Below are 27,423 nucleotides of genomic sequence, written 5' to 3'. Positions count from 1 at the left end.
TCGAATCAGGGGAAACTCGGGAGAACTCTTGAATTAGCCCGTACAGTGGGACAGCCCCATAACATTTGGATCTTGCACTTTTTGGTACTATTCATGAGCATCTAGATGCTTCAGGTCCCAAACTAAGTAGAATAGTAGAATAGTAGAAGTTGCTTGTGTGTGACTTATCAAGGGAAAAAGCTTGAACAACAGCCACTATACCAATTTTACATAGACAGGTATTAACCACCTTTTCTTTCCTTATCTGACATTATATAGCTCCTTTTCATCTCAAGTTCAAGTTCAAGTGAGTTTATTGTCATGTGTCCCTGTATAGGACAATGAAATTCTTGCTTTGCTTCAGCACACAGAACATAGTAGGCATTTACTACAAAACAGATAAGTGTGTCCATATACCATGATATAAATATATACACACATGAATAAATAAACTGATAAAGTGCAAATAACAGAAAATGTGTTATTAATAATCAGAGTTTTGTCCGAGTCAGGTTTAATAGCCTGATGGCTGTGGGGAAGTCGCTATTCCTGAACCTGGTTGTTGAAGTCTTCAGGCTCCTGTACCTTCTACCTGAAGGTAGCAGGGAGATGAAGTGTGTGGCCAGGATGGTGTAGGTCTTTGATGATACTGCCAGCCTTTTTGAGGCAGCGACTGCGATAAATCCCCTCAATGGAAGGAAGGTCAGAACCGAGGATGGACTGGGCAGTGTTTACTACTTTTTTAAGTCTTTTCCTCTCCAGGGCGCTCAAATTGCCAAACTCAGCCACGATGCAACCGGTCAGCATGCTATCTACTGTGCACCTGTAGAAGTTAGAGAGAGTCTTCCTTGACAAACCGACGCTCCGTAATCTTCTCAGGAAGTAGAGGCGCTGATGAGCTTTCTTGATAATTGCATTAGTGTTCTCGGACCAGGAAAGATCTTCAGAGATGTGCACGCCCAGGAATTTGAAGCTCTTGACCCTTTCAACCATCGACCCGTTGATATAAATGGGGCTGTGGGTCCCCCTCCTACTCCTTCCAAAGTCCACAATCAGTTCCTTGGTTTTGCTGGTGTTGAGGGCCTGGTTATTGCGCTGGCACCATATGGACAGTTGCTCGATCTCTCTTCTATACTCTGACTCATCCCCATCAGTGATACGCCCCACAACAGTGGTGTCGTCAGCGAACTTGATGATGGAGTTCGCACTGCGATTGGCTACGCAGTCATGGGTATAGAGTGAGTACAGCAGGGGGCTGAGCACGCAGCCTTGAGGTGCTCCCGTGCTGATTGTTATCGAGGCTGACACATTTCCACCAATACGAACAGACTGTGGTCTGTGAATGAGGAAGTCGAGGATCCAATTGCAGAGGGATGCGCAAAGACCCAGTTCTGCAAGTTTGGTAACCAGCTTGGAGGGGATGATTGTGTTAAATGCCGAGCTGTAATCGATGAATAACAGCCTGACATATGAGTTTTTGTTGTCCAAGTGGTCCAGAGCGGAGTGGAGGCCCAGCGAGATCGCATCCACCGTTGATCTGTTGTGGCGGTAAGCGAACTGCAGTGGGTCCAGGTTTTTGTCGAGGTAGGAGTTGATTTGCTCCATGATCAACCTCTCAAAGCACTTCATCACCACCGGCGTAGTGCCACTGGTCGATAGTCATTGAGGCACATCACCTTACTCTTCTTGGGCACTGGTATAATTGATGCCCTTTTAAAGCAGGTGGGGACCTCAGACCTCAGATGTGAGAGGTTGAAAATGTCCGTAAAAACTCCAGCCAGTTGGTCCACACAGGTTTTTAGAACACGACCGGGTATACCATCAGGTCCAGGTGCTTTTCGGGGGTTCACCCCTCTGAAGGATTTCCTGACGTCAGCCTCTGTGATTGAGACTGAAATGCCATCACAGCGAATGGGGGATCGGGAAGACACATCAGTATTCTCCCTATCAAAGCGTGCGTAAAACGCATTGAGCTCGTCAGAGAGTGATGTTTCGCCGACATTCGAGCTGCCTCCTAGTTTCGCCTTGTAGGAGTTGATTGCATTCAGGCCCGCCACAGCTGCCGAACATCTGTCTCATCCTCCAGTTTGGAGCAGAAGTCCCTTTTGGCCTTTTTGATGGCCTTACCAAGGTCGTATCTGGACTTCATGTAGGCTTCATGACCTTTGTAGACCATGTAGACTTCATGACCTTTGTCATTTACGCTACCCAAATGTCACCCCCCCTCCCCACCCTGTATCCACCAATCACTTGCCAGGCTTGCCCCGCCCCCTCTTTTCTAGCTTTCTCCTTCCTACTCCATCAGTTTGTTGAGTGATCCTGACCTGAAATATCGTTTGTCCAGTCCCACCAGATGTTGCCTGATCTACTGATTTCCTCCAACACTGTTTTTTCCACCAACGTGCAAGTAGTACGAATTATATTTATGAGTGATTTGTTAATGTCCACACCAAAATCCTTCTGATCTTACAAAAATTATGAATGAAAGTTAAAAATTCATTTTCTATAACTTGGTGTCACACTGTGCTTCTCTCCAAGATTCAACGATACATTTCTCCACAAATAAAGAACAATAAAGTTTTAAAAGAAATATTGTGAAGGTGATGAAAAGCCATTGGCCCGAAACATTAACCCTGTTTTATCAGTCTGAAGAAGGGTCTCGACCCGAAACGTCCCCTATTCCTTAGCTCCATAGATGCTGCCTCACCCGCTGAGTTTCTCCAGAATTTTTGTCAACCCTGTTTTATCAAATGCTCCTCAAAGTTAGATTTTCTATTTTTATTTCTGGACGTTTGCATTTACCACCCTCTACAGACCACCAATGGGAGTATTTTTGAAAACAGAGCACTCAACAGAAATGCTATTTGTGATCTGCAGAGCTAATGGATCATGCCACCTCAAAGTAACCGGTCATTTTTTTTAAATGGCTGAATATGTCAGTGCATAAACCCCATGACGTGCTATCAGCACATGAAGCAATGTTAAATAATTTTCTGAGAAACTCCATGTTAAACTTTACCTAGTAGTTTAAATAAATTATTAAATATAAGTATTTGCTTACTAATGTCTTGTCAAATCTTGTCACTAATCCCTCATCCTTTATCTGCTGCAGACGGTGTGAAGAAACGGGTAAATCTCGTGCAAATGAACTTGCAATCCCTCCCTATGAAAGAGATAGGTCATATTTTCCATTAACAATATCTCTGAAAGGTGCAGAAATGCTATATCTTTAATAATTATTTTCATGATAACATTCTCACCTTTACAGCTTTCAGCTTTTCTCTAACTCTACTTCGTATCACATCAGCTAGTTTTTTATCACCTGTAACAGAACCTGTCCATACAGGCAAAATGCTTATCAATCTATTTATTGCAAAATTCATAAGATCCATTCCAACTATTCAAAGTAACCATTTCAACGTAATACTAAATACATATCAAAATAATACAGTATACTCAGGCATAGGTTAAAATCACATAAACCCAAAAAGTCTTATATTGCCTATATTTTTAAAAGGTGATAGAAATTCAGTTTTTGGTTCAAAAATATTAAGCAAGATATGGTTCATCTCATTTCTTTTGCCTACACATTAAAAAAATCTATTTGTATCCTTACATTGCCCTAAAGTTCCTAGATGTTTTCAATTAGTGGAATTAAAAGTATTTGGTAATGACTAAAGGGAAATTAGCTCAAAATTTTCTTGAAGACAAATGCATCAATATCTTGCATTTTATTCCTGTTGCCTTGATAAGTAAATATATAATTGGACTAATACATAATAATAGATCCCATTTTTATCACAATAGGTACTTTATTAGTTCATTGGTTCTTAACTGCAATATTAGACTTAATTTGGTTAACCAGGCAACAAAAATTATAATCATGACAGCCAAATGTTTATTGGAAGAACATTTCAATGATTAACTGTAACAAATAGTAAAATATCAGTCAGCTTCAGTTATTCACATAAACTACTGTAAATACACTTCAAATCAGGCAACATTACACTCATGAAGCATGACAATTGTGAAAAAATAACTATTTCTCTATTCCTTTCTCACCTTCACATCCCAAAGATGTGGTGGTTTGTTGGTTAATTGGCCTCTGTAAATTACCCCTAGCGTGTAGGAAGTGGATGCAAAAGTGGGATAACATAGAACTAGTCTAAACTGTCTGAATAACCAACATCTTGAACTGAATGGGCAGAAATTGTAGCCTTGTTCCACAATCTTTTAATTGAAACTGTTGGCCAGTGCTGGTACCAGACCTCTACCTTATATCTGCCTGAATTGAATGAAACCATTTGCTGCTTCTATGTTTTATTTGACTCTGAGATCAACTTTGGATCCCCTATTTAATCCATCACTGAAACTATTTAATGCTGATTAATATCGCCTGACTTTATCCCTACTTCAGTTCATCTACTGCTAAAATATGTTACTCTGTGACTTGATTACTCCAGGACATCCTTGCCATGTTTATTTTACTTGTTCAATTTTCAGGATCTGGATGTCATTGACAAGACCAATATTTACAAAAGTGAAAGCTAGTTTACTGGCTACCATGAAATACAGAAACTGGCTATCTAATTCAAGAAAAGCATAAAGCTGCATGTTTAATTGTTGATAAAATAATAAAGACTTGGTATATGAGGCATTTTGGATAGATAGTAGGAGGATTTTGCTCATATCTTTAAGGTAAGGTAAACCATTCCTTAGGTCATCCCTTTGTGGAATTGCCATAACTGTTGAAAAGGGTCAAGTTTCCATTGGTAGTTAACATAACATTGCACACAAATGAGTTAGGAATTGATAAATATATTACAGAATTATGGCCAATAAAGTGTTTGATCACCTTTTTAAATGAGAATTTCTAATTTTTCTGCTTTATTTTACTGATTTTTGTTTTTCTACATAATTGTTAATGGATGTAGTTATCTGGGCAATGGGAGTCATGATGTCAATGGAACAGGTTGAATAGGCTTCGTAGATTTGTTGGGTCCTTTTCAGAGAGTTATTTTTGTGTGGTCTTATTTTTGAAATATGAGCACATCTAAGCATTGAACAAATTATTTTGTTTTGTTGTATGTATTTACTCAATGTGAATAGACTAAATGGCAAACATACGCTTTTCTATTCTGGCACTGCTGTAATCTTCACTTTGGTCAAGTAACAGTGATTGTTCAGACTCTTCTGCAAGCTGTAAAGCAAACAATACTTAAATGATAAATTTGTCTATAGATGTTCAATAGTATATTGCATATTGCATATTGCAATAAATATTGCTTAAAATATTATATACATCAAATTGGGATTGTCAGGGCAAAAACATTAAAATGGCAAAAACATTAATGGTTACCGTTGATAGAACTGAATTTCGGGCTTAAAGTTGCAAATATGCACACAAATGTTTTGGCTGTTGAGGCATGTATTGCAGGGGTATATAAAGGCAAGCAAAAGTGGACACTGTACAGGTTGAAAGAAACAGGAGGATATGCGTGATATGCTGCCTTTCATGTCTCTTTCAGAATATCCCAAAATGCTTCACCAGTATTTTTCAACTATTAATATTGCATTGCAGGAAATAAGCAGTTTGGGCACAGCAAGCAAATGTTACTAACTTGACAATGAGGAAATAATCATCTTGCTTCACTGTATGGTGAGGCTAGAAATCAGGGATAATTTCCATGCTCTTAAGTGAAATTATCACATGGAATTTCTCACATCCAGAGTAAAACATTTTAATATTTTAAAAGAGAGAAAGCATATCAGATAGTCCATCAACCCCCACCCTACCACTCAAAGAATAAGTGAGCAATTAGAAAGGCCAAAAGGCCCATTAAAGAGTCTTTGGATTAAACGTTCGGATTAATAAAGTGTCCAAGGTTTTTTATTTCTTCATTAAAAACAAGAGGGTAATCAGAGAGAAAATGGGACCTCTCAAGAATAAAAAAGGGAATTGTGCCTAGAGTCAGATGATGTTGGCAATGTACTAAACAAGTACTATACATCCTTATTCATGAACATAGAGGACAGTGAGATCCGTGCGAAGGATACTAATATGCAAAGGAAGTTTGAGATCAATTAGGAATGGTGTTTGGGCTGTAGACGAGCATTAGAGTCATAGAGTCATACAGCCTGGAAACAGGCGCTTCGTCCCAACTTGCCCGCACTGACCAACATGCCCTATCTATACTAGACCCATCTGGGCTTGGCCCAGAACACTCTAAATCTATTTGATTCATTTACCTGTCGAAATGTCACTTAAACGTTATGATAATACCTGCTTCAACTACCTCCTCTGGAGCTTGTACATATACCTACCACCTTTTGTGTAAAAAAAGTTACCCTTCAGGTTCCTATTAAATTATTCCCCCTCACCTTAAACCTATGTTCTCTGGTTCTCCATTCCCCTACTCTGGGCAAAAGATTCTGTTTATTTACCCAATCTATTCTTTTCATGATCTTTAATACCTCTAGAAGCTCACCCCTCATCTTCCTGCGCTCCACGGAATAAAGTCCTAGCCTGCCCAACCTCTCCCTATAGCTCAGACCCTTGGCCTGGCAACATCCTTGTAAATCTTCTCTGCACCCTTTCCAGCTTGACAACATCTTTACTGTAACTTGGTGACCATAGAGACATAGAAAATAGGTGCATTCACCCCTTTGAGTCAGCACCGTCATTCAATATGATCATGGCTGATCATCCAAAATCAGTACCCCGTTCTGGCTTTTTCCCCAAATCCCTTAGCCCCAAGAGCTAAATCTAACTCTCTCTTGACCAACATTGAACCCAATACTCTGAATGTGGCCTCACCAATGTCTTATACAACTGTAACATGACCTCCCAATTTCTATATTCAGTACTCTGACTGATGGAAGGCAAATGTGTCAAAAATCTTCTTGACCACCTGTGATGATACTTTCAAGGAACTATGTACTTGCACTTCTGGATATCTCTGCTCTACAACACTCCCAAGAGCTCTGCCATGCACCATGATGTAGGGCATGCTCTTGTTAGACTGTGCTAAATGTAACACCTCACATTTCTCTATATTAAATTCCATCTACCATTCCTTAGCCCACCTGCCCAACTGATCAAGATTCTTGACAACCATCTGCACCATCTATAAGCCATCCACTTTAGGGTTGTCTGCAAGCTTGCTTATCACACTTTGTACATTTTCATTCAATACACTGAAATAGATGACAAACAGCAATGGGCTCAGCAACAAAACCTGAGGCACAATCCGTCTGTAAAATGGCTTTCCACCATCACTCTCTGATTCCTTCCGTGAAGCCAAATTTCAAATCAGTGGGCTATCTTTTCTTGGATCCCATGCGATCTAACCTTCCAGAGCAGCCTACCATGCTGAACCTTGTCAAATCCCTTGCTGAATCCATGTATATAATGTCTACAGCTCTGCCATCATCAACCTTTTTGGTTACATCTTTAAAAAACTCAATCTGATTCGTGAGATACGATCTCCCGCATACAAAACCTTGCTTCCAACTGCCCCAAGTTCCCCGGTGCCCATATCTTTCTCCATGGTAAAAACAGAGGAGAAATACTAATTGAAGACATTGCCCATCTCCTGTAGCTCCACAGAGTTGACTGCTTTGATTCCTGAGTGGTCCCATTCTCTCTCTGGTTACGCTTTTTACCTTTAGGTACTTATTAAAACTCTTGGGATTATCCTTTATATTATCTGCAAGAGCCATCTCATTCCCTTTTTACACTCGTGATTTCCTTTTTCAGCTTGCTCCTCAGTTCCCAAAACTCCTCCAACGATACACTTGATCCCAACTGCCTATAAAAGCCCCGTGCCTCCTTCTTACTCCTGACCAGAGCCTTGATTTATCTCATCATCCAGGTGGTACGCTCACCTGCCTTGCCCTTCACTCTAACAGGAACATGCAGGTCCTGGACTCTTCTCAGCGCACTTTTAAAACATCTCACTTTCCTGACATTCGTTTTCCTTCAAACAACCTGCTTCAATCAACTTGAGCCAGTTTCTGTCCAATACCTTCAAAGTTGGCCTTCCCCCAATTTAAAAATTTAACTCATGGGCCCCCTTGTCTCTATCCCCTAACTATCTTAAATCGAACCGTGGTCGCTGGTCCCAAAAGGCTCATCCACAAATTCCACTTGCCTCTCCCAATTTCCCATCCAGATCAAGCGTTGCCCTCTCCAATGTAGGCCCCCTCTACATATTGCTGGAGGAAACTATCCTGACCACTTTCTTGAACATTCCTGCAGATGTTTCTACATGAATTTCAGTAAGGCATTTGATAAAGTCCCCCATGGTAGACTGGTCCAGAAAATGAGGGTGCACTTCGTCATATGGATTCAGAACTGGCTTACCCATAGAAAACAGAGGGTTACGGTGGAAGGATGTTACTCTGGTTGGAGGTCTCTGGCCAGTGGTGTTCCACAGGGATCTGTGTTGGGGCTGCTATTGCTTGTGATATATACTCATACTCACTCATACTTACTTTATTAGCCAAGTATGTTTTGAAACATACGAGGAGTTTGATTTGCCATACAGTCATGCCAATAAAAAGCAACAGAACGCATAAAATACATTTAAACATGAACATCCACCACAGTGACTTCTCCACATTCCTCACTGCGGTGGAAGGCAAAAGAAAGTTAAATCTCTTCCCTTCTTTGTCCTTCAGCGGTCGGGGGGCTCTAACCTTCCGTTGACGGGACGATCTTCCTTGGGGAATAAGTTGCGTTGGGGGACCAGGCCTCCCGTGGGGGATATGGGTGAGTGGTGGAATATTGTGTTGGGGAACAGGTTGCATTGGGGGACCAGGCCTCCCATGTGACAGGCACCCAACGGGTCCCACTTGCTCTAGTATCTCTTAAACATTATGATAGTACCTGCCTCACCTACCTCCTCCGGCAGCTCATTCCATATACCCACCACGCTTTGTGTAAAAACATTCCCACAGTTAATTATGGGAAGTACTGGAGGCAGGAGATAGCAAAGAGGAATATGAAAGCCAACAACATAAAAAGCTTTGGAACAGTTCAAAGCAGCAGAATAAAGCAGAGGAATCTGAGGGATGGCAAGTGTAACATCATTATTTTCCAAGCTTACATTGTTTTTAATGACCATTAGAATCAAACATGAAAGTGCAGGTGTGGAGTGTGTTAGCAGATGACAAAGACATCAGAAATGGGAAGGTTTCAAATGATTCTGTGGGAATAGTTAAGGGCCTGTCCCACTTTCACGACCTAATCACGACCTTTTTTACTCGTGAACATTTTTCATCATGCTAGAAAAACGCCCCGACCTACTTGATGCCACGAGTACCTACGACTAGCATCACGGCCTGCTACGACCTACATACGACCTCCTACGACCTCGTGACGACCATGCTGCGAGTATGAGTTAAGGGCAAACTCAGCAGTGGTCGTGAATTAGGTCGAGAAAGTGGGACAGGCCCTTTAGGGCAACAAGATTTAATAAAAATTTGATAAAGTAACTGGACAGTTGAAATCAATTGTATCAGGCTTCATCCTTGCAGAAGTGATGTAGGAGCGAACAAAGAAACGACGAATAAGGAAACTGGTAAAAGGATAAAATAAAATTATGCACGGATTAGATCTTTGATGTATAGAAACTGAGCCTCTTTCGGTGTGCAACACAAATACATTACCCTTTTTCTTATATGTTCTCTTCTGACTGAAATCCGTCGCCTTATATGTTCTTCTTGTGTATTCTTATCCTAAGGAAACAAATTTATGTTAATAAGAAAGTCTATATTGCAAAATTGGAATTTTCAATTCTGCCTGAGTTGGCTTTATCATGCTACTATTTTCCCCTAAAGGCTGATCTCATCCTTTCAATTATGCTTTCAGCCAACTCTCCCATCTCTATATCTACATTTGAAGAATCTTGAATCTTTTTATTTACTAAAAATACAATGTATTTGCTTACAATTGATCCTTTTCGATTAATGGCGATTTACAACGGTTAACTTTTAGGATGTTTACTGAATGTCAGTTCTTTTCTCCCAATTATAAAACAAATATAAGGTAATTTGGTGAAAAGTTTTAGTTATCAACAGAACAGTAATTAATAAAAAACATGTTACCTACCCATGATTCATCACTGTCACTTGGAGAATTTTGTGTTTCAGGCGGAATTTTGTCTCTAAATAGTAAAAGAAGGTTAGCTTCAGTTCCAGTAAATGCTTGGACTGTTGACATTAACATGTGTAAGAAAGATTAGGCTACTGAAGGTACCGAGTGGGATTAGCATGATGGGAAAGACCTCTATTTCATAGGCTACAGTATTGCAGAGAGCACAATGAAAAGCACAAATAACTCAGAGACAAAGGCACAATAGAAAACATCAGTAACTCCGAGACCAGCGCCAATGGTTTGCCAGGGGAAGAAGCCCAATGACAATTAATGGGTGGGGTGTGAGGTGAGCAGTAGATACGTGGTTTGAGAGACAGGAAGGTTACATTTTCAATGATCAATGGTGATACAGCCAGAAAAGTCATTTACTAGTGGGTGATGTGAAGACACTGATTTTTAGACCGTGTGAAAGCTAGTGTCTCAAGTATGGTGAGGTACAAGTACAATAAAAATCCAGCATGCAGCAGCAACAGACACAGACTTGGACAACAATAAAACAAGGGCAATGGGCAGTGGCAGGGACTGGTGAGTACCCCGGTGGCTGTACACCTTGAAAATAAGTACTCATGTTTGAGTACGGTTGAGGGAAGACAGCCTACCTGGGGGTAGCGACAGCGGCCGGGCCTCCGGCACAAAGACCAGTCCTGTTGCTCAGAAGGGTAAGGAAAAGAAGAGGAGGACAATAGTAATAGGGGACTCTATAGTCAGGGGGTCGGATAGGCGATTCTGTGGACGCAGACAGGAGACCCGGATGGTTGTTTGCCTCCCTGGTGCCAGGGTCAGGGATGTGTCTGAACGTGTCCAAGATATCCTGAAATGGGAGGGAGAGGAGCCTGAGGTTGTGGTACATATAGGTACCAACGACATAGGTAGAAAAAGAGAAGAATTTACGGAGTTAGGTAGAGAGTTAAGGAGAAGGACTGCAAAGGTACCAATCTCAGGATTACTGCCTGTGCCACGCGACAGTGAGAGTAGGAATGGAGCGAGGTGGAGGATAAATGCGTGGATGAGGGACTGGTGCAGTGGGTATGGATTCAAGTTTCTGGATCATTGGGACCTCTTTTGGGGAAGGTGCGACCTGTACAGAAAGGACGGGTTGCACTTGAACTCGAGGGGGACCAATATCCTGGCGGGGAGATTTGCAAAGGCTACTGGGGAGACTTTAAACTAGAACGGTTGGGGGGAGGGACTCAAATTGGGAAAGCTAGCAGTCAGTGTGTGAGGCAGGAGGCAGAGAAGGGTAGCACTCTGACCCAAAATGTAGGGGAGAAGGAAGAAAAAGACAATAAACAGAGAATAAGAGAGGGTGGGTTTCTTAAATGTGTATATTTTAATGCTAGGAGCATTGTAAGAAAGGTGGATGAACTTAGAGCCTGGATTGTCACCTGGAAGTATGATGTTGTGGCGATCAGTGAAACATGGTTGCAGGAGGGCTGTGATTGGAAACTAAATATTGCAGGATTTCGTTGCTTCAGGTGTGATAGAATTGGAGGGGCAAGAGGTGGAGGTGTTGCATTGCTTATCAGGGAAGATATTACAGCAGTGCTTTGGCAGGATAGATTAGAGGGCTCGTCAAGGGAGGCTATTTGGGTGGAACTGAGAAATGGGAAAGGGGTAGCAACACTTATACGGGTGTATTATAGACCGCCAAATGGGGAGCGAGAATTGGAAGAGCAAATATGTAAGGAGATCGCAGATATTAGTAGTAAGCACAAGGCAGTGATTGTGGGAGATTTCAATTTTCCACAAATAGACTGGGAAACACATTCTGTAAATGGGCTGGATGGTTTGGAGTTTGTAAAATGTGTGCAGGATAGTTTTTTGCAGCAATACATAGAGGTACCTACTAGAGAAGGGGCGGTGCTGGACCTCCTGTTAGGAAATGAGACGGGTCAGGTGGCAGAGGTATGCGTTGGGGAACAGTTCGGGTCCAGTGATCACAATACCATTAGTTTCAATATAATTATGGAGAGGGACAGAACTGGACCTAGGGTTGAGATTTTTGATTGGAGAAAGGCTAACTTTGAGGAGATGCGAAAGGATTTAAAAGGAGTAAATTGGGACATTTTGTTTTATGGGAAAGATGTGGAAGAAAAATGGAGGACATTTAAAGGTGACATTTTAAGAGTACAGAATCTTTATGTCCCTGTTCGGTTGAAAGGAAATAGTAAAAATTGGAAAGAGCCATGGTTTTCAAGGGAAATTGGACACTTGGTTCGGAAAAAGAGAGAGATCTACAATAATTATAGGCAGCATGGAGTAAATGAGGTGCTTGAGGAGTATAAAGAATGTAAAAAAGAATCTTAAGAAATTAGAAATGCTAAAAGAAGATATGAGGTTGCTTTGGCAAGTAAGGTGAAAGTAAATCCAAAGGGTTTCTACAGCTATATTAATAGCAAAAGGATAACGAGGGATAAAATTGGTCCATTAGAGAGTCAGAGTGGACAGCTATCTGCAGAGCCAAAAGAGATGGGGGAGATATTGAACAATTTCTTTTCTTCGGTATTCACCAAGGAGAAGGATATTAAATTATGTGAGGTAAGGAAAACAAGTAGAGTAGCTATGGAAACTATGAGATTCAAAGAAGAGGAAGTACTGACACTTTTGAGAAATATAAAAGTGGATAAGCCTCCAGGTCCGGACAAGATATTCCCTAGGACATTGAGGGAAGTTAGTGTAGAAATAGCAGGGGCTATGACAGAAATATTTCAAATGTCATTAGAAACGGGAATAGTGCCAGAGGATTGGCATACTCACGTCGCAGCGGCCTCTGCAGTCCATCTGTCTTTTTATTATTTTCTGTCTCGTTTTAATGTAGTTTTTATTTATTTTTTTGACGGGGTGTGTGTGTGTGTGGGGGGGGGGGGGGGGGGGGGGGGGGGGGGGGGGGGGGGACTTTAAAATCTTTCCCCTGCACGGAGAACCCGACCTTTTCTCTGTCGGGTCTCCGTTGTCGTTGTGGCCTAGCAACGTGGAGCGGCCTCCAACCGGAACGACCTGGGGCTCCAGTCACGGAGCTGCGGACTTACTCACCATCGCGGAACTGGCCGAGTTCGGAGCGGGAGGAGCAGTGGTGGCGCGATGTTGCGACCCGACCCCGGGGATTTGGAGGCTTACCGCAGGTCTGGCAGACAGGAACACCGGGATCCCTGCTGGGAGACTGCTTTTCGGGGCTTCCGCAACGGCGACTTCACCCACCCGAGTTGTGGGGATGAAGATTACCTGGAGCGGGGCCTTACATCATCGCCCAGCGCGGCTTGGAATAGCTGCGGGACTTTGCTAGCGCCCGCTGGGGGCTCCAGCAACAAGACCCAGAGTGCGGCCTTGCATCACCCGGCGCGGCGTTAATGGCCGCGGGACAATTACCATCGCCCGCCGGGGGCTTTGACTCTGACATCGGGGGGGAGAGGGGAGTGCAGGGGAGAGATAAGTTTTTTGCCTTCCATCACAGTGAGGAGGAGATGCACTGTGATGGATGTTTGTGTAATTGTGTTGTGTCTTGGGTCTTTTCTTTTTGTATGTATGACTGCAGAAACAACATTTCATTTGGTCCTCAACGAGGTTCAAATGACAAATAAATTTGTATTGTATTGTATGTTGTTCCATTGTTTAAAAAGGGTTCTAAGAGTAAACCTAGCAATTATAGACCTGTTAGTTTGACGTCAGTGGTGGGCAAATTAATGGAAAGGATACTTAGAGATAATATATATAAGCATCTGGATAAACAGGGTCTGATTAGGATTTGTGCCTGGAAGGTCATGTTTGACTAATCTTCTTGAATGTTTTGAAGAGATTACTTTGGAAATTGATGAGGGTAAAGCAGTGGATGTTGTATATATGGACTTCAGTAAGGCCTTTGACAAGGTTCCTCATGGAAGGTTGGTTAAGAAAGTTCAATTGTTGGGTATTAATGGTGGAGTAGCAAGATGGATTCAACAGTGGCTGAATGGGAGATGTCAGAGAGTAATGGTGGATGGCTGTTTGTCATGTACATCAATGATCTGGATGATGGTGTGGTAAATTGGATTAGTAAGTATGCAGATGATACTAAGATAGGTGGTGTTGTGGATATTGAAGTAGATTTTCAAAGTCTACAGAGAGATTTATGCCAGTTGGAAGAGTGGGCTGAAAGATGGCAGATGGAGTTTAATGCTGATAAGTGTGAGGTGTACATCTTGGCAGGACAAATCAAAATAGGACGTACATGGTAAATGGTAGGGAATTGAAGAATGCAGTTGAACAGAGGGATCTGGGAATAACTGTGCACAGTTCCCTGAAGGTGGAATCTCATGTAGATAGGGTGGTAAAGAAAGCTTTTGGTGTGCCGGCCTTTATAAATCAGAGCATTGAGTATAGAAGTTGGGATGTAATGTTAAAATTGTACAAGGCATTGGTGAGGCCAATTCTGGAGTATGGGGTACAATTTTGGTCGCCTAATTATAGGAAGGATGTCAACAAAATAGAGAGAGTACAGAGGAGATTTACTAGAATGTTGCCTGGGTTTCAGCAACTAAGTTACAGAGAAAGGTTGAACAAGTTAGGTCTTTATTCTTTGGAGCGCAGAAGGTTAAGGGGGGACTCGATAGAGGTCTTTAAAATGATGAGGGATAGACAGAGTTGACGTGGATAAGCTTTTCCCACTGAGAGTAGGGAAGATTCAAACAAGAGGACATGACTTGAGAATTAAGGGACAGAAGTTTAGGGGTAACATGAGGGGGAACTTCTTTACTCATGGTAGCTGTGTGGAATGAGCTTCCAGTGAAGGTGGTGGAGGCAGGTTCGATTTTATCATTTAAAAATAAATTGGATAGTTATATGGACGGGAAAGGAATGGAGGGTTATGGTCTGAGTGCAGGTAGATGGGACTAGGGGAGAATACGTGTTCGGCACGGACTAGAAGGGCCGAGATGGCCTGTTTCCGTGCTGTAATTGTTATATGGTTATAAGCTATACATAGATTATACAAAGCAGTGCAAAAGAAAAAGTGTGCAAAAACAGGACAATAGTGTAAAATCACAATTAGAAAGCAAGTCCAAACAAAAGAGGTGATCCACAGTGTTCCATTAGCAGCTTGGAACTGTTCAGTTCAATAACCTTATGGTTGAAGGGAAGTAGCTGTTTCTGAACCTGGTGGTATGGGATATCATGCTTCTGCACTTCTTTTCTTATGGTAACAGCCAGAAGAGGGCATGGCTTGGATGGTAGGGATCCTTGATGATAGATGCTATTTTCTTGAGGCGGCCTTGACGTCAGCACACATATGATAAAGTTCCACATAGCAGGCTGCTCTGGAAGGTTAGATTGAATGGGATCCAGGGAGAGTTATTTGACCGGATAGAAAATTGGCTGCATGGAAGGAAGTAGAGGGTGATGGTAAAAGGTTGTTTTTTGGACTGAGGGCCTTTGACTAAATGTGTGCCTCAGGGATTAGTGCTGGGCACATTGCCCCTTATGGTTTATATCAACGATTTGAATGAGAATGTAGAAGGCACGATTATCAAGTTTGCAGATGACACTAATGTAGGTGGCATTGTAGATATCGAAGATGGTTATCAAACATTACAGTGTGATCAGTTGGCCAAATGAGGTGAGGAACAGTTAATGGAATTTAATGCAGATATGTGCGAAGTCAAACTAGGGCATGACCTTCAAAGTGAATGGCAAGCCCCTGAGGAGTGTGGTAGAACAGAGGGGTCTCGGAATACAGGTACATGCCACTTTCAGGGAATTATGATAGGTATATAGGGTGGTTAAGAAGGTTTTAGGTACATTGGCCTTCATCAGTCAGGACATTGACTATGTAAGTTGGGACCTCCCTACATCCAGTCATTTTTCCCTGAAGCAATTTTCCTCTGGAATGCCCTCCCACAATCCTCTGTTGACATGCCCACCTACGCAACCTTCAAGACCTCCATCCAGGCCCACAGACTGCACAGCCCCCACTAGACCAGACCCATTCTCGTCAACATCCAGTATAGTCCCTGGTGGACTCTTCGGGAGTGATTGGATTGGATTCAATTTATTGTCATCGTCTCATAAGAGACAACAAAATGGATTTTCCTTACAGTCATAAAAAATTAAAAAAAGCACAAACACAGAAGTTCACGACACAACATCCCCACAGCAGCACCAAAGTTAGGGAAGGAACCAAAGTCCAGTCAGCCTCCTCGCTGATCTTCCCAGATGTTCACCCGTGTTCGGGGCCTCCCGAGCACCCCGTAGTCGCCGCTACGGGTGGCCCGATGTTCAGACCCTCTCGCCGGGAAGGATGGAACCCCGACGTCGAACCCCGACGGAGAACATCGTCAGCGGCCGGGACCTCCAAATCAGCCACCTCCCACCGGAGTCCGCGGCTCAAGAAGTCCACAGGCCGAGCCGGGCGGAGACCCACACCCCCGACCCCCGATGTTGATCAGCACCGCCCGCGTTTGGAGCTCCGCGAACCACAGATCCGCGATGTCGGTGCAGCAGGCCCAGCACTCCGGAGGTCCAAATGGCGATCCCCGGTAAGGCATCGCCCGCCCTGCGATGTATCCAGCGCTGCGCCACCGCTGCTGGAGCTCTGGTCGGTCCCGGCAGGAAAGGCCGCGCCAATCCAGTAGGGGAGGGGGGAAGGCGAGGACGCGACTCCAACAATAGTCGCATCCTCTCCAGGAAGCGACTGAAGGACGGCATCCCTCTTACCGTACCCTCTTCCCCCCCCCCCCCCCCCAAAAAAAAAAAAAAAAAAAAAAATTAAAAAAAAAAAAAAAAAAAAAAAAAAAAAAAAAAACTTCAAACGTAAAAAAACAAAAAGACACCGGACTGAAGGCAGAGGCAGCCATGACAGCGCCACAGGATGTCCAAGAGTGATGACCACAAGGTACAGGTACAAGGTACATTATGTTACCGTTGTATAAGACATTGGTGAGGCCACATTTAGAGTATTGAGTTCAGTTTCGGTCACCAGTTTATAGGAAGGATGTTGTTAAACGGCAAATAATGCAAATTATCAAGGATATTGCCAGGATTTGAGAGCTGGAGCTATAGGGAGAGGTTGGACAGGCTAGGGCTTTATTCATTTGTGCACAGGAGGATGAGGGATGATCATATAAAGGTGTATAGGAACATGAGGGAAATAGAAAGGGTAATGCACCATTTTCTTACCCAGGGTAGGTAAATCAAGAACCAGACATAGATTTAAGTTGAGGGAGAAGATGTAATAAGGACTCGAGGGGTAACATTTTCACACAGTGGGTATATGGGTATATGGAACAAGATGCCAGACATAGTTGAGGCAGGTACTATAGCAACATTTAGAAGGCATTTGGACAGGTAGATGCATAGAAAACGTTTATAGCGATACAGGCCCAATGCGGGCAGGTAGGACTAGTGTAGATGGGGCATTTTGGACAGCATTGACAAGTTGACCACAGTGCACTATGACTCTCTAACAGAACATATAGGTGCTCTGCACAGTGGGGATGGTTGTGCTCGTGATGGACGAGGATGGATCCACCATCTCTGCATCCTCTTGCATTTCTGTGCGTTGGAATTGCCCTACAAGGCCAAGAGGCAAAACATCTACAATCCATAGCTGCCCTCAGTATAGTTATGGTATTCAAATAAGTACAGGATTTTTTGTTGCACAGAGTTTTGGGGTATCCCATTGTAACATCTGTTAAAATACGATATGTCTTGGTCTTGTGTGGGTATCTCCACAGGAATCGCACCATTATTGGTCAAATAGATAAAACATTACATGGAAAATTAATTAATTGCATTTTATGGATTGTACATGGCTACAATCTTAGGAATTATTTGTTGCAGATGCTTGGTTCCATACTTGGATTACACAGAATAGCCTTTGTTCAAAATTAGCAAAGTTTCAGATTAAAATTTTGAAGATAAATTCAAATGTTGGATGGTTTAACAGTGAGGTTGATCTTTATAGATTTAATCACTTATTCATTGTCATTGCCTTTTCTTCCCCCCATTTTCTGGCATTTCCATTTACTTTGTGGGTTTTTTCCCTGCCATTCCCAAATTCGCACCTTTCCCAAAAGATTACCCACCAAACTACATTTGAAAAAATCAGACACTTTCTTGAGGCACTGCATAACAAAAGTATAAAAGACATACTTCTTTCCGTCCACAGTCTTAGTAAAAATGCTTTGTGGTTAAACTTTATCCAGCAATATTAACTGGTTGATTAACTAATAAACTAGTTTACTCGTTAATCAACTAGCTCGTAAAAAAAAATAACTAGCATTCGGGAAGGAACTTTCATGCTGGTGAAGGCAATTAAGTGCTCAGCCAAGGGGAGTACAAGTTGTGCAAAGAACTGGATCAGGCCAACTTAACAAGCATCTCAATTGCGTTTTTATACTTTAAATATTGCCGTGTGTGATCCTGTAACAAAAAATGCCTCATCCAATATTTCCAGAGAGATTGGAGTCAAGAGAATGCACATGTTGGAATCTGAAACAAAAAGCAAACTGCTAGATGAACTCGGCGGGCCAGACAGCACCTATGGAGAAAATGGATAGACGAGTTTCAAGTTGATTCCCTTCATTTGAAAATGATATAATGTATCTTGTCCTTCAAACAATCCAAAATATTTCACATCAATAATGCTTACATTTGTCAGCAACCAATATCTCCAAACATTCCAATGCATTTATGCAGTTTCAGTTTGGGCCGGTTTGGTTTCAAACTGAAAGTAATCAAACTTACTCTGCCATTTTATTAAGCTTGAATAGTCTTCAACTGGATATTTTCAACGGGCCCTTAAGGCAAAACAGAATTACAAATTATAGTCCAATTAAAGACATATTAATTACAATATTATTATTTAGTTATTTGTTACATGCTCAATGTGACTTTTTTGCTGATTAAATGAATTAAAAAATTTGAATTTAGACATTTTAAAAGAGTCACTTTTTTAAAAAGGTAAACAATTTAAGTGACTATTGAAATTCATGTGGTTCAAATTGAAAAATATACAAGTAAGGCAATATAATGTTTCATCAGCTTGAGGTTCCTGTCAGTTGAGCATCATTCATCCATTATTTAATCCATGATATAATTCCGAGGTAGGTTCAGGCCTATTTATTAATTGCAAGTAAACCAAGTTATTTATGATTTATGGCTGCTTTCTCATCCGACACTTGGATTTGCCCTCTCTGGGTCCCTTCCTACATAAGAGCAAAAATTCTGCAAAACAGCACAATTTTTGCTAAAGTCATCAATCCCAACTTTAGGATATCCTAATTAATCCAGATTAAATCTTTTATCTTTTGATGAAAACTCATGTGTCAACACCACCGTTGTTGGATGAATTACAACTGACGGCGAATCAGAGTAAGGATGGAAATCGATCGACTGAACAAATGGTGCCAGAACAACTTTGCTCTCAACATTAAAATAAACAACACAATGTATACATACATTAGTACACTTATGTATACCTCATGTATACCACTACATTTTTCTCTCTTCTTCTCATTTCATTTTCCTGCATTGCAAGGTTTATGCGCAACTGCCAATTGTAAATTCCATATCAAAGATTCCATGGCAGAAAGATGTAAAGCAAAAGATTTCTCAGTTGAAAAGGCAACCTGCAAAATTATAATAAAACACTTGCCCCTTTACCTCACTTCCTTCCACCATGCAAGCACACAAAGGGTCAATGGGTGTATTTTAGGCAGAGTAGATTCTTGATTAGTACAGGGGTTAGGGGTTATGGGGAGAAAGCAGGAGAATGGGGTTAGGAGGGAGAGATAGATCAGCCATGATTGAATAGCAGAGCAGACCTAATTCTGCGCCTATCACTTATGACCTTATAAGTCCTATCAAGTGACACAGCAATTCACTTGCACTTCCAACTAGTGCATTGCTTTGAATTCACAACATGCTATATCCTACAGTGAGAAACCAACCCCACATGGAACAACTGCTTAGCAGAGCACCTTCACTCAGTCCGTAGAGGTGACCCTGAAAAACTTCCAATTCTATCCTAGTTAATTCTCCATCTCACTCGTACAGACTTGTCTGTCTGTGGCCTCCTACACTGTTACATCAAGGCTTATAATAAGCTTGAAAACAGCACCTCATCTTCTGTCTGGCATATTGCAACCCTTCAGGATTCAATATTTGATTCAATAATTTCAGGTACCTTGCTTTTTAGTTTGCATTGGAACTAACTAGTTCTTCTAAAAGTAGCAATGTTACAAAATTTTGAGATTTTAAAAATCAAGTCTGCAATTTATCCCATCAGATAAAGCATAAAAAGAGTTTAATTTGACACCTAATTCACTTTTATATCTTCAGTATTAAAAAAGTTATGGCAATTTTCATACTCAGAAATTAGCATCTTGCTAATCGCTTTTCTAGCAGAATTGCTTTTCCATTGACTTAACACAAAAGCTGTGATCGAGGACAATCAAAAGCCCATAACTTTGTTAAAAATTAAGAGAACTGAAATAAATTTTCAGTTATTATAGATTGAAGCATTCTGAAACAAAATATGAAACAATCTTACTTGGATGACCTGAAATTAAAGCATATAATTAGTTAGTTGCCCAAGTGTAGCTAATTACATAATTCAATTACCAGATCTAAACATCTATCTATTTCTTAAATAGCCTAAATGTCCAAATAACATACACACAACAATTCACAATATAACATGATTTTTAAATCTCATTGTCATGGATTTATAGGCCAAATGGAAGGAATTTAGTGTTTAATACCTGCAAATTAATGGCCATTTAAATAATCTTGCGAGTGGGTTTTTCTGGAATGCGATCATTTGGAACGTTGCGGTTGCAGTGAATTTAAACCCCATATCGGCAGGAAAAATACTGCCGGTTCGTATGGGGAAAAAAATCACCGTTTCGCAACGGAAAATGTGAATTATAGGCATCTTAAGGAGCATTTTTATACATAAAATAAACGGTATTCCTTTACCTGTCCCGTACGTGAAATCCGTCCCCGTTGTCGGCGTTGACGGCTTTAGAAACTGATTTTTAAATTACTCCAGCGCTGAACCTGTCGGGCGATTAAAAAAAAAAATTCACCGAACACCCGTCGGAACAATTCTTCAGCAAAAGCTTGCACTCCGAGAAAATATAATTCAGGACAGGTAGGTGAAAACCGCATTTTAACCCCGCCCCCCTCAAAGGCGCCAAAATTGCGCACACGGCCAGTGGCAGAACTGCAGCACCGCTGAAGGTAAGTTTTGTAACATACCTACTAAAAGGTTATCCATCTCTATTATTAGGTCACATTTTCCTTTTTCATAGACACTGCCTGATCATTTGGTTTCAATTCTCTGCTGACTTGCATTTCACTGCTTTTATGTATCTTTTGTTTAATGAATTCCTGCCAACTTGTTCATCTATAAATTAGATGACTATGTAAGTAGTGTATAACCATGGCAAAAGTGCCCTTGCCCCATCGGAGATATTCCCTTGATTTCTCTACCTCCACCTTTTAAAACTAGTTTTTTTGGAGGAACTGCTGCCCCCTGGGTAATGTACTGGAAACATAGCATGAGCTTGGAAGATGCCCACACCACCTTGGAATTTCCATTAATTAGCATGGGGAGTTAAAAGGGTACTGTGGAATCATTAGTACAGGATTGTACTTTCTTGTTGGAATTATCTGCAAAGTCTTGCCTAACATATCTGAAATGCCCTTCGTGTGTGTGATATTTAAGCTTATGAGTTAGGTTAGTTTCTCACCAGGTAATAAATAGCTGTACCTTTAGAATGGAGATGAAGAGGAATTTATTTATCTCAAAGGATGGTGAATCTGTGGAATTCATTGTCGCAGATGACGGTGGAGAACAAGTCATTCGGTAATTTTAAAGCGGAGATTGATCGGGACGTTTGACCCAATTATTAATATTATCCTTTAGACATTGAATTCCCCCCAAAATACTTGAAAACTACTATTGTCAACCACAAATAAGCTACAAAGGAAACGTATGTAGCAACTTACTGAGAGGATTAAGGATGCTCTCGCCTGGCAAGTTTAGTTCCTGAGGATCTAAACCAATTTAGTGCAGTGGGGTATTCAAGCAGTGGGTGCTGATGGCAGCCACAGGCAGCAAAATCCAGGCCATTGCCTAAAAAAATTGTTTTGTGTGAAACAATTAGAGAGGAAACAAATGTTTATAATTCTGAAATGATTGAAAATCAAAAAGTACTAATGTTAAAAATCTGAAATAAAAACTGAAAATGCCCAAAATCTCAGATCAGGAAGGAACATTTTATTTTTATTATTTTATTTTATTTTATTATTTATTTCAAACAGAATCAAAGAATAAAAAGCAAGTGTGAAACAGCATACAAAAAAACAAAACAAAAATATTTATAAAGTGTCATAAACAATATCAATAAATAAATGAAATCATATGTGTCCGAAAAGGAGCAGGAAGAAGCCAAAGCTTATTAATTCCCACCCCTTATTCAACTGCTTGTAATTATCTTATACAAATTTAGCAGATATGTGTACACCATATTTACACCATATGTACACCAGCCACTATATGTACACCAAATTATTTACATTTGAACACTAATCAAATATTTACAAAGCCATACAAAAAAGAAAAAAAGAAAAAGAAAAGAAAAAACCCTTATACTATACAGTATCTTAGTCATTATCAACCCATCACTCTATAATCACCCTTCCCAATACAATCAGTATAACAAATATCCCACTCACAATCACCTATCCTCATCCCAATATCCTTTTAAACAAGTGTTTTTGTACATCTTTTTAAACTGAATTATGCTTGTGCTAAGTTTTATCTCCTGTTCCAGACCATTCCACAAATTCACACCACAGATTGCTATGCACATACTTTTAAGAGTTGTTCTGACATTGAGTTTTTTTAAATTATGTTCCCCTCTCAAATTATACCCACCCTGTCTTTCCATAAACAGTTTTTGTATATTTCTTGGAAGTAAATTATTTCTTGCTTTGCACATGATTTGCGCAGTCTTAAATTTAACCAGATCAGTGAACTTCAGTGTATGTGACTAAGAATAATAAATTGGTATGTTCAAGATATCCAACGTCATTGATAATTCTTATTGCTCTTTTTTGTAATGTGCATAACGGCTGTAGGTTGGTTTTGTAGGTGTTACCCCATATTTCCACACAGTAACTCAGATATGGCAATATGAGTGTATTATACAAAGTATGAAATGATTTGTGGTCCAGAATGTGTCTTGATTTTCCCAATATTGCTATTAGACTTTGCCAGTTTTGCTTTGACGTGGTGTATATGTGGTTTCCAGCAGATTTTGTGGTCTAAAATCACACCAAGAAATTTATTTTCATATACTCTTTCTATACTTATGTTATCTATTTTCAATTGTACTTGAGGGTTTATTTTATGTTTTCCAAATAGCATAATCTTTGTTTTGCTTAAATTTAGAGCCAATTTATTGACATCAAACCACTGTTTTAATTTAGTCATTTCAATGAGACCTCCAAAGCTGCTTCAAATTGTCAAGAGTCAATTTAAATATTCATATCATCGGACAAATAGAGGTGCCAAACCTTTTATCCGAAAGCCTTGGGACCAGACACTTGTCGGATTTCGGACTATTTTCGGACACAACATAATGGAAATTTTTTTAGCGTAGATCACATAGGTAGTGATAGCGCGGGCGGTTTGAAAAAAAACTTATCTCTCCACTGCACTCCTCCCCCCCCCCCCGTCAGAGTCAAAGTCAAAGCCCCTGGCTGGCGATGGCAGTTTGTCCCGAGGGATTTTAAGCCACGGGGGGGGGTGCGAGGAGGACAAACTTTCTTGGTTTGGAGCCCCCTGGTCGGCGACTCCCAACATCGCGGAGCGGGGGCTCATTCCGGCCGTGGGCGGCGCCGGTTGTAGCTCCGACCCCTCCAGTCCAGCTCTGGCGACGCCCCGCAACTCGGGCGGGAGAATTCGCCGCCCAGGAGCCCCGAAAAGCGGTCGAACGTTGGGAGCCGGCGGCCTCCCGGCGCCCTGGAGCCGCAGACCAGCGACCCGCATTGCCCCCGACTCCCAGCTGGTATCCCAGCGCTGCAACGCAGCCGACTCCCAGCATTTGCGGAGCCTCGCAGCCAGGGGTAGAGTTCCCGACGGTCGGTGAGTCTACAACCGGCGCCCCCCGCAGCCCCAGCTGTTGGTTGGCGGCTACAGCGCTGCGGAGCTTACTGCAACGGCGACCCGGTAAGGCATTGACCGCTCCCCGCCTCTCCGACCAGGTAGGGAGAGAATTAAAAAGTTTCCTTCCCCCCCCCCCCCCCACCCCCCACCACACAAACACCCAAACAACTGACTAAAAATAAGCAAAATTTACATGTTTAAAAACACAGACCGGTCTCTGGGGAGGAGGCAGCGGACAGTAGTACAGACCTGAGGCCACCGTGGGTCTGGTCAGAGTTTGGCCGCAAACGCAGATTTGGTGATGCAGACGACATCCTGGAAAAAAATGCTGGTTTTCGGATTGTTTTTCACCGGAACACCGGATATTCGTATCATCGGCAAATGTAATCAATTTCAGTATATTTGATACTTTGCATATGTCGTTAATGTACATTATGAAAAGCTTTGGACCTAACACAGACGCTTGAGGTACTCCACAAGTTATGTTCATGTAAGTTGATTTATGTTCACCTATTTCTACAAATTGGTGCCTGTTTCTTAAATAGCTTCTCACCCAATCCAATCCCTCTGATGCCATACCTATCCAGTTTCATGAGTAAAATGTCGTGATTTACGGTATCAAATGCTTTTTTTTAATCTATGAATATTCCCACTGCAAGTTTTTTTATTATCTACGCAATTTGTGATTTCCTCGATTAGTTCCATTAGTGCCATAGATGTTGATCCATATTGACTGTCGACCAAAAGCTTATGTTTTTCAATGAAATTGTCAAGTCTTTCTGTAAAAGGGTTTTCATGGATCTTGGAAAATTGGGAGAGTAAAGAAACAGGCCTGTAATTTGTGAAATGGTGTCTATCCCCAGTTTTATATAATGGTATTACTTTAGCTATTTTCATTTTGTTCGGAAATTTACCGGATTGAAAAGACAAGTTACAGATATGAGTTAATGGTTCTGTAATTTCTTCAATAACATTTTTTATTATAATCATGTCAATATCATTCCAATCAGTAGAGGATTTACTTTTACATTTTCTCACAGGGTCTATGATTTATTTTCCTTCGACTGCTCTAAGGACAATAGAGCTATTATTTCTATCCCAAAGATCAGTATCTGCCCCTTCTTTTGTTTCTGGGTCATTAATTTTTTCTGCCAAATCTGGTCCCACATTTACAAAGAATTTGTTAAAACCATTAACCAGCATTCATTCAACATCAGTGGAAAGAGAAACAGAGTTAATACTTTGGGTCAAAGACCCTTCATTGTAATTGGAAAAGTGAGAAAACAAATCAGTTTTAGTAGATTGAGACCATATTTCTTTATGACATAAAGTGAGGTGGGGAGCATTTCAGCCCCTTGAGTCGACGGTACCTCAAAGACCCAACTCACTTCTCCACGAATTTCCCCTGTAACCTGTTCTCCCCACATTCTCATTTGACCACTCACGATTTACACGAAGGGAAAATTACAGCGACCAATAACCTGCACGTCCGTTTGGGGGGGGGGGGGGGGGGGGGGGGTGTATGGGGAGACCCACAGTCCGAGCTCGCTGGAGCCAGGAGGCAGCGGGTCTACAAGCCCTTTCATTTGCACGGTGCCGCTGCTGCAAGCAAAAAGGTGCGGTAGAGAAAAAACAACAAAAGCGGAATCGCCCGCACTCTACATTTAACACTAAACGATTGCCTTGTCATAAGCGGCCTCATTTCAAGCAACTGTAGGATGTATAAGCGGCAGCTGAGCTAACGGCCATTACCTTGCCTTGACAGATGCGGCCACAAGCCAAGCGTGCGGTGCGGACAGTCCGTCGTCGCTGCTCTCTCGCCCGCCCGCTCTGGCCACGCGCTGCCAACGGCCGCCAACGGCCGCACCCTCCCGCTCTGGCCACGCGTTGCCAACGGCCGCTCTGGCCACACGTTGCCAACGGCCACACCGCACCCGCCCGATCTGGCCACGCGCTGCCAACGGCCGCACCACACCCGCCCGCGGCCTAGTTTAGTTTAGAGATATAGTATGGAAACAGGCCCTTCGGCCCACCGAGTCCGCACCGACCAGCGATCCTCGCACACTGACAACAACCCTACACACCCTAGGGACAATTTAGATTTATGCCAAGCCAATCAACCAACAAACCTGTGTGTTTAGAGGGTGGGGGGGGGGATACCGAAGGGGTCGCGAGGAGAATGTACAAACACCGTACAGACAGCACCCGTAGTCAGGATCCAACCTGGGTCTCTGGCACCGTAAGGCAACAACTCTGCCGCTGTGCCGCAACATGAGGTGATGGCTACACACAACATGCGGTGACGCTCTATGCAGGGAAGAGTTACAGATGCTAGTTCACACCAAAGATTATAGAGGAGATTATATAGAGATTATCTAGGATCTTTGGTTTACACCGAAGATAGACACAAAATGGCGGAGTAACTCAGCGAGACAAGCAGCATCTCTGGAGAAAAGGAATGGGTGACGTTTTGGGTCAACACCCTTTTTCAGATCAGTTAGTGAATATAAAATGGCAGGAAAAAATGCTCTTATCAGGAATTTCAGTTATCACAATTACAAATAGTAGAACATCAATTTTTTTTCAGATTTAAGTCACAAGATGCTCCACCATCGTCTTTTCACCCGGCTTGTTCTCCTGTGGCCCGAGGCTAAGTTAACAGTCACAACCCTAAAATCATACCAGCGTAATGCAACACCTTGAAAAGTAAAATCAAACTGAAAATAGTCAGCATGCATAGTGAATGGCTACACATTTTGCTGTACTGTTTTCCCTCTGCTACTTCTCTACCCATTCTCCCAACCTGTCCAAGTCCTTCTGGAGACTCCCTGGTTCCTCTATATGAAAAGTAGCAGACCCAATACCGGGTCTGGTACTTACCAAATAATGAAAAGCCTGGATAGAGTGGAGAGGATGTTTCCATTAGTGGGAAAGTCTAGGACCAGAGGACACATCTTCAGATTAAGACATACATTTAGAAAGATGAGGACAAATTTCTTTAGCCAAAGGTTGGTGAATCTGGAATTAATTGCCACAGATGGCTGCGGAGGCCCAAGACTTTGGGTAAAGGTGTCAAATTATGAGGAGAAGGCTGGATAATGGGATTGAGAGGGAAAGATAGATCAGCCATGATTGA

General features: G+C 41.9%; 1 protein-coding gene across 1 annotated transcript in view; it reads right to left on the bottom strand.

Moving 5' to 3' along the window:
- The window catches only part of LOC129704367 (protein CC2D2B-like), a 244,759-nt gene extending 222,113 nt beyond the window's left edge, over positions 1–22,646 (bottom strand). Inside the window, exons 1-8 of the mRNA XM_055647454.1 lie at positions 22,124–22,646; positions 21,089–21,169; positions 18,854–18,906; positions 10,094–10,148; positions 9,652–9,720; positions 5,107–5,179; positions 3,240–3,313; positions 3,041–3,142 (exon numbers count right to left, since the gene is read on the bottom strand). Of these exons, the coding sequence (XP_055503429.1) occupies positions 3,041–3,142; positions 3,240–3,313; positions 5,107–5,179; positions 9,652–9,720; positions 10,094–10,148; positions 18,854–18,861 (381 nt within the window). The 5' untranslated portion in view covers positions 18,862–18,906; positions 21,089–21,169; positions 22,124–22,646. The remainder of the gene's footprint in view (positions 1–3,040; positions 3,143–3,239; positions 3,314–5,106; positions 5,180–9,651; positions 9,721–10,093; positions 10,149–18,853; positions 18,907–21,088; positions 21,170–22,123) is intronic.
- Positions 22,647–27,423: the final 4,777 nt, after the last annotated feature.

This window comes from Leucoraja erinacea, chromosome 15 (assembly GCF_028641065.1).
Source record: "Leucoraja erinacea ecotype New England chromosome 15, Leri_hhj_1, whole genome shotgun sequence".
NCBI lineage: Eukaryota > Metazoa > Chordata > Chondrichthyes > Rajiformes > Rajidae > Leucoraja > Leucoraja erinaceus.
Note: the sequence above shows the minus strand (reverse complement) of the source record. Positions and strands in the feature narration are given on the sequence as shown.